The sequence below is a fragment of the Herpailurus yagouaroundi genome, unplaced genomic scaffold (genome assembly GCF_014898765.1).
Source record: "Herpailurus yagouaroundi ecotype Mexico unplaced genomic scaffold, PumYag 196, whole genome shotgun sequence".
Lineage (NCBI taxonomy): Eukaryota > Metazoa > Chordata > Mammalia > Carnivora > Felidae > Herpailurus > Herpailurus yagouaroundi.
The window spans coordinates 14,291,935-14,306,040 of record NW_024412427.1 but is presented as its reverse complement, the minus strand read 5'-3'; the positions used below and the strand labels follow the sequence as shown (position 1 = coordinate 14,306,040).

Sequence of the window (14,106 nt, the reverse complement as noted above, 5' to 3'; positions counted from 1 at the left end):
TATATAAATTATTTATTAGAATTTTTATGTTGATTTACAGGTTGAAATGATAAGATTTTGGATATATTTTGTTAAATATATTAAAATTAATGTGGTCTGTTTCTTTTTACTTTTTTAATGTGGATGCTAGAACATTTAAAATACACATGTGGCTTGTATTGTATTCCTTTTGGACTATCACTGTTTTAGACTATTTAGAAGGAAGGCTTTGTGGAGGAAGTGCAGTTGGACCAAAGCCCTCCCCAGAAAAATGAAAAGGATTTCTGTACGGGAACCGATGTAGAAATGATGGGTGAGGACAAAGGCACATGGGAGATATACTCAAGGGACTCTGCAGAGTGGTCTTTTTAAAGTGGACGCAGCAGCTCATTTATAGGAATATGCGTGATAAAGCTAGGCAGATACTATGGGTTGTGTCCCAGCCATATTCTGAGATATGTGCTCTTGTCGATCATTTTTACCCATAATGAAAGGCTTACAGAACTTAGGTAATTTGCCCCTAGTCACACAGCCAGCAATGAATGTAAGATTCACGTTACGTAGTCTGATTCCAAGTCCCACATTTAACCACAAAGTTATGCTGCACAAAGATGATTTGGTCATCCTTGCTGTTGGTCCTGACTTCCTCTCTGTAGGGTGGGGGAAGTCGATAGACTTAAAGGAAGGAATGGAAAGAGCCCATGTTTCATCCTAATTGTCAGAGACTTTTACAAGCTATGTCTTAGTATTACTAACAACTTACAGTCCTAGTTTGTATAGTTTTAAAAAGTTAACATGCGGGGCGCCTGGGTGGTTCAGTTGGTTGAGCGACCGACTTCGGCTCAGGTCATGGTTTCACAGTTTGTGAGTTCGAGCCCTGCGTCGGGCTCTGTGCTGACAGCTCAGAGCCTGAAACCTGCTTCAGATTCTGTGTCTCCCTCTGTCTCTGCCCCTTCCCCGCTCACACTCTGTCTCTCTCTCAAAATAAAATAAAAACATTAAAAAAAATTTTTTTTTTTTAATTAAAAAAAATAAAAAGTTAACATGCTATGATTGATGACGAATTAAATGCTAGTTCTGCAGAGGTTTGCTCTTTGGGATGAACTCTTTTTTCTTTCAACTCAACATTTGCTGAGCCCCTGCAGAATCCCTGGCACAGGGCTAGGAGAAAGGGATTCAGAGAGGAGATGGACACATACCCTTTCCTTCAAAGAGCTCCTAAATAGCCATTTATGTATTACATTTGCATGTTGAAATACTCTGAAATAATTTCACTGATGTACTTTTACCCTTTCAGCCAGTAAAGAAGAAGAAAATCAAGCGTGAAATAAAGATTTTGGAGAATTTACGAGGCGGTCCCAATATCATCACACTGGCAGACATTGTAAAAGACCCTGTGGTGAGTATGGTAGGCGCTGGCAAGGCCCACCAGGGCTGAGGTGGTGTTTGACCTGGAGCACAACTGGCCTCTTTATTTTCCCCCTCTACCGTTAAGTCCTGCTTTAAAAGTGCTTAATCAGTTATACCATTTAACTAGCTTGGGTCTTTCTTTCAAAGAGACCTCCACCCACAGACTATTTCTTATTCTTCTAGGCTAAGAGACTGATAGCACTGGAAACTGAAATGTGTTAATCCATTTTGCAAACTCAGGTCCGATGCCGATGGGCGATGGGCGCATTGTCGGGCTGCCTAGAGCCTGGTGAGACTTCAGCTCCATGTCTTCTGTTTGAAATCCATCCCAAAAATGACCTAAGTGTGGTGGTGATCAGAGTGGGGAGGGCTCGTAGCAATAGAGGGTTTCCTACTACTGAGGCAAGGACTACCAAATTCACCACGTAGTATCTGCGAACATTGTGCCTACTAAAGCTGCCAGGGCTATTGCTAATGTGTGTTTTCTTTTTCTTTCCCCTAGTCACGAACCCCTGCCTTGGTTTTTGAACACGTAAACAACACAGACTTCAAGGTATAATATATAACCAACCATTTCAAGGTGTTGGGTTTTTAGACCACATAGAAAGCCTTTTAGCAATGTTACTATTAGAAGAGCTTCCTTCTAACATGCTTAAAAAGAGCTTTTCATCCTTACTTTAGAGAATTTATCCTTATTTTAAGATAGAGAAACTCACGTAGAAGCAATGTCTACTTTTCACATCTTGGTATTTCACTCTTTTGTTTGTTTTGTGCTCTTTTTAATTACCAATACATTTACTTCTCACCACCTTTACCATTCATTTGACAGTTTCTACAGATGTCAAACCTAATAAAAGCCGCAGCACGTGTTCAGTCAGGATCTGGCTGTAGGGCATTTCACGTTAAAACAACTGTATTCAAGAAGGAATACATTGTATGTGTACAAGCAAGGACTGCTTATACCTTGGGATCCCTCAGAAATTCTGGGCTGTAGATCTTAAAAAGGGGGTGGGTAGAGAAGCGTGGTACAAACTCTGGTATAATACAGACCTCTACAACAGATCTCTGACTTCCAGCCCATCTGGTAGCCTCCTTATTTCAAACAGTTCTCAGTTCGAGTAGAGCAGAGGAATGTGGGCACTCTCTTGGGTTACAAGTGTAAAGGTACTTGACTTGCCTTTTCACAGTCCTGTAGTAAGAATGTTATGTATCAGTAAATGGGTGAATCCTGTGAACCCTTTGCTGGGAGGATGAAAAAAAGGAAAGTAAGTATTTTAGAAGCAGAATGATAACTTCAAGGAAAACTGTCGGGATATCACTAATAGCTGAATGATACGTAGATTTAAAAAAAAAAATCTGCAGCTTCTTGGAACCTGGAAAGGATACACAACAGCTCAGAGTTTACTTTCAACTTGGGATGGGAATAGTTCTGTCAAATTGACAGATTTGGCGGGAAGCCATCTTGCATACCAGCTGGTGACCCATAGTGCCTATATAACTCTATACATCAAAGGTGGGTTAGTTCCCTACTAAGGAAGGTGTGTATTTGCCAAAATGCCTTATATTGGAAGGTCTGGAAGTAAATGCAAAGCAGACTAAACTTCAAATGTATGGTATCAGTGCATGTTACATATGTAAATTGGTACATTCCCAACAGTGGGTTATAGCTTAAGCAATACAAGTTTAACTAAGTCTTCACTTTTGCATATAGAGTTAAATACCCAAAGTATCTCTTTTAAAAAGTAAGTTTCTGTTGGAGAAGTAGAGACTGATGAACAGACACATCCCGGAACTGTAGCAAATGAGCCAAGTCTTGGTTTGAATTACTACAAACAAAGATGAGAAATTGCCTTCCTATCAGCATTATTTCACGGCTTATATGTTGCATTTGTCTTTAACAGCAATTGTACCAGACGTTAACAGACTATGATATTCGATTTTACATGTATGAGATTCTGAAGGTAAGGGAACCTGGGATACTAAATATCTTTAGTTTGCTCTTCCTTTTGTTAAATGGTCCAGTTAACTGTGGAGAAGCCAGTGAATTAACTTTGGAAAGTATGTTGAAAGAAGGGGCCTCTTCATGTAAGTGTTTAGTTAATAGCATCAGAACCCTGTGCTAATGCAAGCATTACGGAATAGAGTCTAGTAGGAACGTAATTTAGAATGCTTTGGAAATGGTATTTGGAAGTGAGCTGGGGCCCCTTTAAAAAATACTTGTAATCTCCATCGTACTCCTATGAAAGTTACAATTAGATTGTCAAAACTCAACAAAAATAACTTCTGATATGCTGGCTTGTGGTATACTTTATTTTACTTAAAATTCTACAAGTAAAACAGTAAACTCCAACTCAGCCCTCAAAGGGTCATCGTCCTAAGGATTATGTAAATCTCTGCTCAAAGATTGCTGATTTAGAGTGGACTTTGATTTCTAACATGAGATCACCAATTGTCTTGCTCCTAGTAAGCATTAAGATCATCTCTATAGATGAGAAAATTGTGAAGAGGTGGCTAAAGATTCTTACTAAATGAGGGTTGCTATAAAGCCTGCATTTGAATTTTAGTAGTACCCTAAAGAGGCTGTCCCAACAGAGATATTTGATCTCTCCACTGGCTCCTGCAGTATTGTGACAAGCGTGACTTCACAAAGTTAAAGGATATACTTGTCTAGCCCTGGAAACCATAGGAACCAAAGTTGCCCTTCAGGAAGGACAAGAACTTAGCCAATGACATCAGCTGGCTTAAAGGCTGGGATTAGCAAACCCCAAAGGTTATGCTACTCAGTTCACCTTAGTTTGAGATTGGACATGGTTTTCAAATCGGATTTGATGTAATAAATCAGGTACAGGACAAACAATAAAACTTTTGGCTTTGTGGGCCATAGGTTCTTTCTCACACTATCCCTGTGGTAACACAAAAGCAGCTAGAGATGACACGTAAACAAATTGGTGTGGCTGTGTTCCAATAAAACATTCACGAAAAGAGGCAGCAGGCCGTATTTGGTCCGTGGGCTGTGATTTGCCAACCTCTGTTGTGTGCTCTTAGCTGCTAGAAGATTATTGTTCTTTGAATGAGAGGTTTGTAGAACAGACCGGTTTTCTTGTTTTGAGGGGCCTGTGTTTCTGAAAATGATCCAGCCTTTGGGTAAGGGGGAGATACTGGAAGTGTTGCAATTGGTATATACTTTTGGTGTTTTTCAACAGAAAGGATGTTGAAACAACAGTGTAGGGACAGAACTTGAAGTTCAGAGGCTCTGAGTTTTCTTGACTATGGGATCTTGAGGAAGTCTCTGAAGAAGAGCTGTGGGAGTGATTGTCCTGTTCTTGACTCACAGGGGTTTTGTGAGGCTACAAGGAAACCTCTGGTGAAAAAAGTAGACGACTTTAAGAAAGTCACTCTTAAGCAGGCTAACTCTTTCTTTCTTATCTGTTCCTCCTACAGGCCCTGGATTATTGTCACAGCATGGGAATTATGCACAGAGATGTGAAGCCCCATAATGTCATGATTGATCACGAGCACAGAAAGGTAAAGCGATAGACCAACAAGTCTTATTTATCAACATGATAGAGTTTAGGCACTTGATAAATGTTTGGTAAATGAATGAACTCATTAACAAATCATAATGTTGAAACCACTATCATATTCCTAAGAATACTATCAAGAAGGAAATAGATTTGGGGCGCCTGGCTGAGTCAGTAGGTGGAGCATGCAGTTCTTGATCTCAGGGTCGTGAGTTCAAACCCCATGTTGGGTGCAGAGATTACTTTTAAAAAAGGAGGGGGACACCTGGGTGGCTCAGTCGGTTAAACGTCCGACTTTGGCTCAGGTCGTAATCTCATGGTTCATGGTTTTGGTCCTCTCATGGGGCTGTGTGCTGACAGCTCAGAGCCTGGAGCCTGCTTTGGATTCTGTGTCTCCCTCTCTCTCTGACCCTCCCCAGCTTGCACTCTGTCTTTCTATGTCTCAAAAAGAAATAAACATTAGAAAAACAACAACAACAGATTAGTGGGCAAAACATTAACTTTGGGCAGGGAAGCTGGCTTCTAGTTTCATTTATTAAATAATTAATCTCTTGGGAAACTCATTTACCTCCTTTTTCTTTTATAATGGGTATAATAATAATTGCTCTGCATGCCACTAGACGATTATGAGAGTTAAGTATACACGACTGTGACATAGATAAAATATTCAGAAAATGCTGCAGCTTATTAGCAAGTGTCATGAGGCCCCCCAACTTTACAAATGCTTTTAATGAGAGCTGCACTGACCACATGACTTTATAATCAGTTTCTTAAGGTGACCAAGCTCACCTTTTATAGGCAGTAATAGCTATCTGTTGTATACTTTGGGGACATAGTTGATTTATTCATTCAACTAATATTCATTTAGACTCACACTGTTTAATAAGTATTGTTCTAGAGGCTGGGGATACACGTGTGAGACAAATAGACAAAAAAATTCTTGTCTGTAGGGAGCTTGCATTTGCAGGAGGCTGGTGGGATAGAAAGTTAATAGTGATGTTCCTGGAAGAGGGACACCTGGGTGGCCCAGCTGGTGCTGACTTTGGCTCAGGTCATAATCTCATGGTTTAGTTCATGAGTTCGAGCCCTGCCTCAGGCTCACTACTTGTCAACGTAGAAACCGCTTCGGATCCTCTGTTTCCTCTGATCCTCTCTCTGCCCCTCCCCTGCTGATGGTCTCTGTGGTGATGTGGAAGAGAAATCATAAATAGGGAATCGTAAAGGGTGTTTGGGTTTTAAATAAGGTTGTAAAAGAGAAGGTTTCATTGGGAAGGTGACACTTGAATGACATTTGGAGGGAACAAGCCATGTAATCTCAAAAACAAATGTGTCCCAGATAGAGGAAATGGCAGGTGCAAAGGCCCTGAGGCAAGAATGTGCCTGGCATGTTGGATAGATAGAGCTAGATAGAATGAACAAGGGGGAGCGAAACAAAATGAGATCAAAGAGATAGAGAACCACATCATGTAAAACCTTAAAGATCGTTGTCAGGCCTTTTCTCTGAAGATGCAGAGCTTTTTTTGCAGGGTTTGAGCAGAGGGTTGACATGCTGTCACTTAAATTTTTAAAAATTCATTACACATCTTTTAGAACAATTAAAAATAGTGACAATACCACATGCTGGCAAGGATGCAGAGAAACTCCATCTCTAATGCACTGCCAGCAGGAACATGGAGTGGCCCAGCCATTTTGGAAAATATCAGACTATTGTTTCTTAGTTTGTTGGTTTCTTTTTTTTTTTTTTTAACATTTATTTATTTTTGAAAGAGTGCAAGCAGGGGAGGGGCAGAGAGAGGGGGACAGAGGATCTGAAGCAGGCTCTGCACTGACAGCAACAAGCCTGATGTGGGTCTTGAACTCACAAACTGTGAGATCATGACCTGAGCCGAAGTCGGCCACTCAACCAACTGAGCCAGCCAGATGCCCCTACTTTGCTGGTTTCTTAAAAAGCTAAACGTATGCCTACCAAACAGTCCGGGAGTATGGCGTTTATCCCAAAGAAACAAAAAACTTAGGTCCACCCAAAAACCTATATATGAACATAGCTTTATTTGTAATAGCTCAAAATGGAGAAAAACCCAAATGTCCTTCAGTGGGTGAATGGGTAATTGAACTGTGGCATTATGTGGTAGTATTACTAAATAGTATTCTTCAGCATTAAAAAGGAAAGAACTAGGCGCTCCTGGGGCTGGCTTAGTTGGTGGAGCATGTGACTCTTGGGCTCAGGGTTGTAAGTTCAAGCCCTGTGTTAGTTGTAGAGATTATTTAAAAATAAAATCTTTTTTTAAAAAAGGAAAGAACTACTGGTAATGCACCAACTTGGTGAATCTCATCCTGAGTGAAAAAAAGCAGTCACAAAAAGTTACATTAATGGGTCCATTTTCAAAATGACAAAATTGGAGCTTGAAAACAGGGGTTGCACCAGGGGTTAGGAAGTGAGGGGAAGGGATAGCACAAGGGATGTATGTGGTGATTAAACAGGTCAATGTCTTCTGGAAGTTACATGAATCTACATGTGATAAAATTGCAAGAACTACACACAAATGCATGTATATCAGACTGAAAAATAAGATCTTCCTGAATCATAATCATTTTTTTTTTTAATTTTTTTTTCAGTGTTTTTTAATTTATTTTTGGGACAGAGAGAGACAGAGCATGAACAGGGGAGGGGCAGAGAGAGAGGGAGACACAGAATCGGAAACAGGCTCCAAGCTCTGAGCCATCAGCCCAGAGCCTGACGCGGGGCTCGAACTCCCGGACCGCGAGATCGTGACCTGGCTGAAGTCGGACGCTTAACCGACTGCGCCACCCAGGCGCCCCCATAATCATTTTTAAATGAAAAGCTTTTGCTCTTTCAAAAGTAGAGAACAGAAGCGCAGGGCAAGAGTGAAAGCAAGGAGACCAGTTAGGAAAAGAGACTGTTCCAGGAAGTCAAACAAGAGATGGTCGTGGCAGTGGATGTGGTGATCACGGTCAGAATAAGGTAGAGCCATTTGTCAGATTTGCTGTGAGGTGTGAGGGAAACAAGAACGCAGGGTGAAAATTTTTGGCCTGAACGACAGGATGAATAGAATTACTTTTAACTGAGAGGGGAGAGGCTGTGGTGAAGCGGGTTTTGCAGGGAGTGTTCAAGAGGTTTTGTTTGATATGTCTACTGGGTGGCTAAAAGAGTCAGTTGGCAGGAGGCACAGGCTGGGGAGTCTAGGGGGGAAAGGCTGAGGTGCTGTGTGTGAAGCCATAGACCAGAAATGGTCATCTGGAAGTACTTGTTGATTTAAAAAAAAAAAAAAAAAAAAAAAAGGTCAAGGAGAGCTCTGAGGCACTAATGTTAAGGGGTTAAAAAGAAAAAGCGTAAAAAGGTTATGCTTTCTTTTGTACTTTTTATTACATTTCCACTCATTGCTGATACAAGGTAAACGCTGTACCTAGTTAACAGTGAACTTACATGGACAGGGCCAGAGTGATCGGGCATTACTCAGGCCCTACTGCTTATACTTGAGATCATGGTCATGCTTTGCACAGTGAGCAAATAAGGTTGCCTCTTGGGCTTGCCTACTGCTTTTTCCATTTTGAGGATACAGTTTGGTCAGAATTGTTTGTGTGGCTTTTCCCTTACTTCGTTCACTCAGCAAATATTTTTTATTTTTCTTTTGTGTACTGGGCATTATGTTGCATTCTAAAAATTGCAGAAATGAATTACACAGTCTCTTCCCTTAAGGAGCTTACAGTGCATATTGAAAAAGAAAGATAGAAAATGAATATACAGTAAAGAGTTGTAGGTTCTATTAAAGAAATATATTTGGGGGGCACCTGGGTGGTGCAGTCGGTTAAGCGTCCGACTTCAGCAAGGTCACGATCTCGCGGTCCGTGAGTTCGAGCCCCGCGTCGGACTCTGGGCTGATGGCTCAGAGCCTGGAGCCTGTTTCCGATTCTGTGTCTCCCTCTCTCTGCCCCTCCCCCGTTCATGCTCTGTCTCTCTCTGTCCCAAAAATAAATAAACGTTGAAAAAAAAAAAAGAAATATATTTGGGGTTCAGGGGACTAAAGGCTTGGGTTAGTTCTACTTGAATAATTAGAAAAGACTTCATTGAAGGCTAACTTAAATATCTCAAAAAATAGGGATATGTTCAGTAGGAGTCTAGGTTGGATAGCAGAAGACATTCTAGTCAGAAGAGCAGTTTGAGAAATTGTGCAGAAATGCAGAATAGATGGTGTTTTTCGAAAACTAGAAGTCTCACTGGAGCACAGGAACTAGATCATGGAGAACCCTGTATGCCAAGCTAAGAAGTTTGATTTTCATTCTAAATGCTGTAAAGAGGTAGTCACTGGAAAGGTTTCAGTAGTGACATGGCTGGTATTTTTAAGAGTATTCTTTTTTCCCCCAATTTATTTATTTATTATTATTATTTAACGTTTATTTATTATTGAGAGACAGAGAGAGACAGAGCATGAGCATGGGAGGGCCAGAGAGAGGAGGAGACATAGAATCCGAAGCTGGCTCCAGGCTCTGAGCTGTCAGCACAGAGCCCAACATGGGGCTCAAACCCACCAACTGCGAGATTATGACCTGAGCCAAGTCGGACGCTTAACCGACTGAGCCACGCAGGCGCCCCTTTTAAGAGTATTCTGATGGCAGTGTGTGGGGTAGCATGAAAGATAAAATTGCTCATGATTTATTCTTCCCTTTTTTTAAATTTCAGCTACGACTAATAGACTGGGGTTTGGCTGAGTTTTACCATCCTGGCCAAGAATACAATGTCAGAGTTGCTTCCCGATACTTCAAAGGTCCTGAGCTACTTGTAGACTATCAGGTGAGAAGAGAAGGGCGGATAAAATTTCGGTCCTGTGTTTTGCACATAATTTGTAAAAATGTCGTTTTGTGCATTTGAGTAGGCCGTTTATGCACATACATGGCTGTCCCTTTTATATGAATGTAAAACATGAATCACTTCAGTTCATCCATCATAACGTGTTCTTATTTTCATAACGTCAGGAGAATATGAATAGATCTGCATTTGATCCTAACTGAAGAGAAGGTACACCAGAGATACTTTTTGGAGTCAAATTGAGAATTGTAAGGTTTAACCAACCTTAAAATAAACTCAAAAATGTTCTCTTGTGATTTTCCTAAATTGTATTTTAAAGACCTTCCCCTTGACCAAAAAAAGAACAAAAGCCCTCTTTCTCCTCACAGGAACAAAATCCTTGGGAGTACCTTTCATGCCCGCTCCTCGCAGGTGTTTTTATCAGACACATTGAGAAGTTCAAACTCTGTCCTAGAAATGGCTTTTCTGGGATCTTGAAGCTATAATGCAGAGCCCAAAACACATTTTATGCATAAAAATATTCTTCACAACATTGTTTATAATGGTGATGAAAAACAAAACACTATCTAATTATAGGAGAAATTAAAGATTAAATTCTGAAACATTTATGCACTAAAATAATGCTACACATTAAAAGGTTTCCATGGCCTGTAACAGTTTGGGACCTTCTTAGGTAAGTGAAAAGAGTAAATTCCAAATAGTATACAGATTGTTTTGAAATGGGGGTGGGGCAGGTATATAGAAAAAAGACTGAAAAGAAATACATAAAGGTGTCAACTGGTTTTTGGACTTTTGGACTTTGGGTCAGTGGAGTGATATATATTTTTAATAGTAAAGAGCAGTATTTTCTTTTGAATTACAAGATATTTCATGTATGATAACTAATTTTTTTTTTACTTTAATGCAGATGTATGATTATAGTTTGGATATGTGGAGCTTGGGTTGTATGCTGGCAAGTATGATCTTCCGGAAGGAGCCATTTTTCCATGGACATGACAATTATGATCAGGTGATAATTTTGTTCCTATTAGGGAACTTACTGGTCTAACTTAATGATGGCTAGATCTGCCTACCCATTTAGAAACTACTACGGATCTTGCTAAAGTACAGATGACCAGCCCCCACTTGAGACTTGTTAAATCAGAATCTCCAAGGGGGGGGCCCTACAATATTTTCAATTCATTGCTTATTCAGCCAAACTGACATTGATTTTCAGACTGGTGTTTTGGGAGCCTTTTGAAATCAGAGTTTTTCTCTTAGTCGTCTTAATTTGCAGTGCTTGCTTTATTGCAAGATATACGTGTAAATTTTTTATTTTTTTATTTTTATAAGTTTACTTATTTTGAGAGAGAGTGTGAACAGGGGAGGGGCAGAGAGAGAGAGAGAAAATCCCAAGTGGCCTCCAGGCTGTCAGCACAGAGCCCGACACAGGACTCGAACTCATAAACCATGAGATTGTGACCTAAGCCGAAACCAAGAGTCAGATGCTTAACCGAATGAGCCACCCAGGTGCCCCTGAAAATTATTTTATAAAACATATACAATTAAAAGAATACTGGTTTAAGAAATAGAACATTACCTTAGAATCTCCTAGCGTAAGCTTTCATTCAAGAGTTGTTTCCCCCAACATGTTGGGAATGTTTCCTCCAACGTGTTGGGTTTATATGTAGTGTTTCTGTGATCCTTTTGTCTCTTTATACAGATTAAGTTGATGTTTGTAGATGATGTTTTTTATACTAGCTTCACTTCCCCATAAAGAACAAGGGGCCTTTTCTTTCAGAAGAACCTGGAATGATTCTAGGACATTGTGGAAGGTACTGTTGCCTTATTTGAGCACAATGACCATTTTTAATGAGTCAAAGAATACCACCTGAATTCAGTTAAAAATCAGTAACCCTATTCTCAGGACCATGCAGTCCAGGCAATAAAAAAAGAATAGTCACTTCTCTCAAATAGTTCATAGTCTATCCAGTAAGGGAACTGAACATACAAGGAAATAAGTTACAGTCATAAATGTCAGAGTAGAATCATAGACCAGGTACAAAAGGCAGTTGTGGTGGGAGAGTGGTCTGAATGTACAAGAGCAGCTTCCCAGAAGAAGGGACATCTTCAGTTGGGCTGTGAGGCAGGACAGTGCTTGATCAAGGAGACATTTCAAGGGGAAGGAAGCAGGTTATAAGACCATTTGTTCGGGTGCCTGGGTGGCTGAGTCGTTAAGTGTCCGACTTCAGCTCAGGCCGTGGTCTCATGGTTTATGAGTTCAAGCCCCACATCGGGCGCTGTGCTAACAGCTCAGAGTCTGGAGTCTGCTTCGGATTCTGTGTCTCCCTCTGTCTCTGCTCCTACCCCGTTCACGCTCTGTGTCTCTCTATCCCTCAAAAATGAATAAACGTTAAAAAAAATTTTTTTTCTTGCTTTTTTCCTGACACCTTCACATTGAGTGATAATTTAGGGAATTTTGTATGGAAATCCATTCCTGCCATGCAAAGAAGTTTGAAATACATTGTTAGAAGTTAGCATTCATACCTGTAGTCATGGTGACCCCTTTCTGTTAATTCAGTTAAAGCCGGTTGATTTAATTATGTAATGTGTTTGTGGTGTGGGTTTTTGTGTCTCTTCAATCCTAGTTGGTGAGGATAGCCAAGGTTCTGGGGACAGAAGATTTATATGACTATATTGACAAATACAACATTGAATTAGATCCACGTTTCAATGATATCTTGGGCAGGTAAGTCCTAAAACAAAATAGTTACATTTCCTTTGCCAACACACTTTTCTCTGCAAGTATGTCGGTGGTCTGGCCATGCAAGGTGCTGCATGAACGGGTCTGTTATAAAAGGATTGCACCAAATGGCCTATTTCACTTACCAGGAGTTTGAGTGTGGAGATTATGGTTACAGATTCCTGTCAAGTGAATGAAATGTTTAGAGTCAAAAACCAAAATCTCTTGATTTAGCTTGTTTCTCCAAATGACAAAAACCCTCTCTAAGGGAGAAATAGGAAAAGGAAATGCATGCTTCAAGACTGATTTGCAAACCGTGAACACTGACAATAGGAATTAGACACAATACGAATCGATTAGCCACTTAACTGGAGGAGGTGGACTTGCCTGATGAAAAAAGGCTTCTGCTGGCTAAGTGGCAGAGATGCCAGGAATTGCTGTGGGGGTGGGAAAGAGGCCTGGTGACCCAGCCACCTGACCTCTTTGCTACACAGGACAGGAGCCCTTAATCCTATCAAGTAACCTGAATTATGTTTTGTAGAATCGTGAGGACCCAGATTTCTCTTTTCTGCAACACTGCTATTTCCAGTCTCTCCAATTAGCTTTGTTGTCTCCCTAGTGGCAGAGGGTACATGACCTACTCTCTTGAGTTCTGATCTCTCTTTGCTATTGGCTGGGCTCCTAGCCACTAAAGAAAATGTAGGAGTGAAATGTTGGGCTTCTGTGCCCCTCGGTCTATTTCTCATTCCCACTTTGGCTCTACAGACACTCCCGTAAGCGATGGGAACGCTTTGTCCACAGTGAAAACCAGCACCTTGTCAGCCCCGAGGCCTTGGATTTCTTGGACAAGCTGCTGCGATATGACCACCAGTCACGGCTTACCGCAAGAGAGGCCATGGAGCACCCCTATTTCTGTGAGTCTAACTGTCCAGTCCACAGAGCCTGTGCAGGCCCACCCAGGAGACTGTACAAGGCAGGGGAGAATATATGTTGTGAAGAAAGCTCTGGGCCCAACAATTGAAATCCCAACTGCTTGTAGCTTGCCTTCAAGTTACTTGACTCACAGTGAACCTCTGTTTCTTCAGATGGGGGACGGTAATGGCAACAGTCTTGCAGAATTGTTGGGAAGACCTTGGTTGTTTCACAGGCTACTTGACCCGTGATCACTCCTAAACAAACTGCTTTACTTCCTGTGTGGGAGAGATTTCTCAGTGGCTAGTCTGGAGTAGTTGGATTAGAACGGCAGCCTTTTATCTGGCCTTGTCTGGCACTCGTTCACTGGAGAGAGTCAAGGAGGTTTGAGTATCTTATTGTATGAACATCTTGACCTGGGTTTGTGAGCATAGCTAACTGTGCTGTTCTGAATGTAAATGCCACTTAGTCCCACCCCATCCTCACTGTGACATTAGCCTTAACGTTGGATCACTCCTTGGGGATTGGTGGGATGGTTTTATAGTGAACTGATTATAATCTTGCCCACTCTTCTGTGCCTGACGCAAATGGACAGGCTGATTGAGGTGGAGAGTGAGGTCTGTGGTAATAGCATCAACCTGCACAAACCTGTAGCTTTTGCCCATTTGGCACCATGCTTGACCAGCTGAGCTGTGGACTGAAATAAAAGCAATTTACTCTGATAAAATATTACTGTC

General features: G+C 41.1%; 1 protein-coding gene across 1 annotated transcript in view; it reads left to right on the top strand.

Annotated features, from left to right (window-relative positions):
- Positions 1-14,106, top strand: part of CSNK2A1 (casein kinase 2 alpha 1) — a 55,819-nt gene that overhangs the window by 37,678 nt on the left and 4,035 nt on the right. The window contains exons 4-11 of the mRNA XM_040447446.1: positions 1,277-1,378; positions 1,892-1,942; positions 3,291-3,350; positions 4,831-4,914; positions 9,610-9,720; positions 10,643-10,744; positions 12,363-12,463; positions 13,223-13,371. Of these exons, the coding sequence (XP_040303380.1) occupies positions 1,277-1,378; positions 1,892-1,942; positions 3,291-3,350; positions 4,831-4,914; positions 9,610-9,720; positions 10,643-10,744; positions 12,363-12,463; positions 13,223-13,371 (760 nt within the window). The remainder of the gene's footprint in view (positions 1-1,276; positions 1,379-1,891; positions 1,943-3,290; positions 3,351-4,830; positions 4,915-9,609; positions 9,721-10,642; positions 10,745-12,362; positions 12,464-13,222; positions 13,372-14,106) is intronic.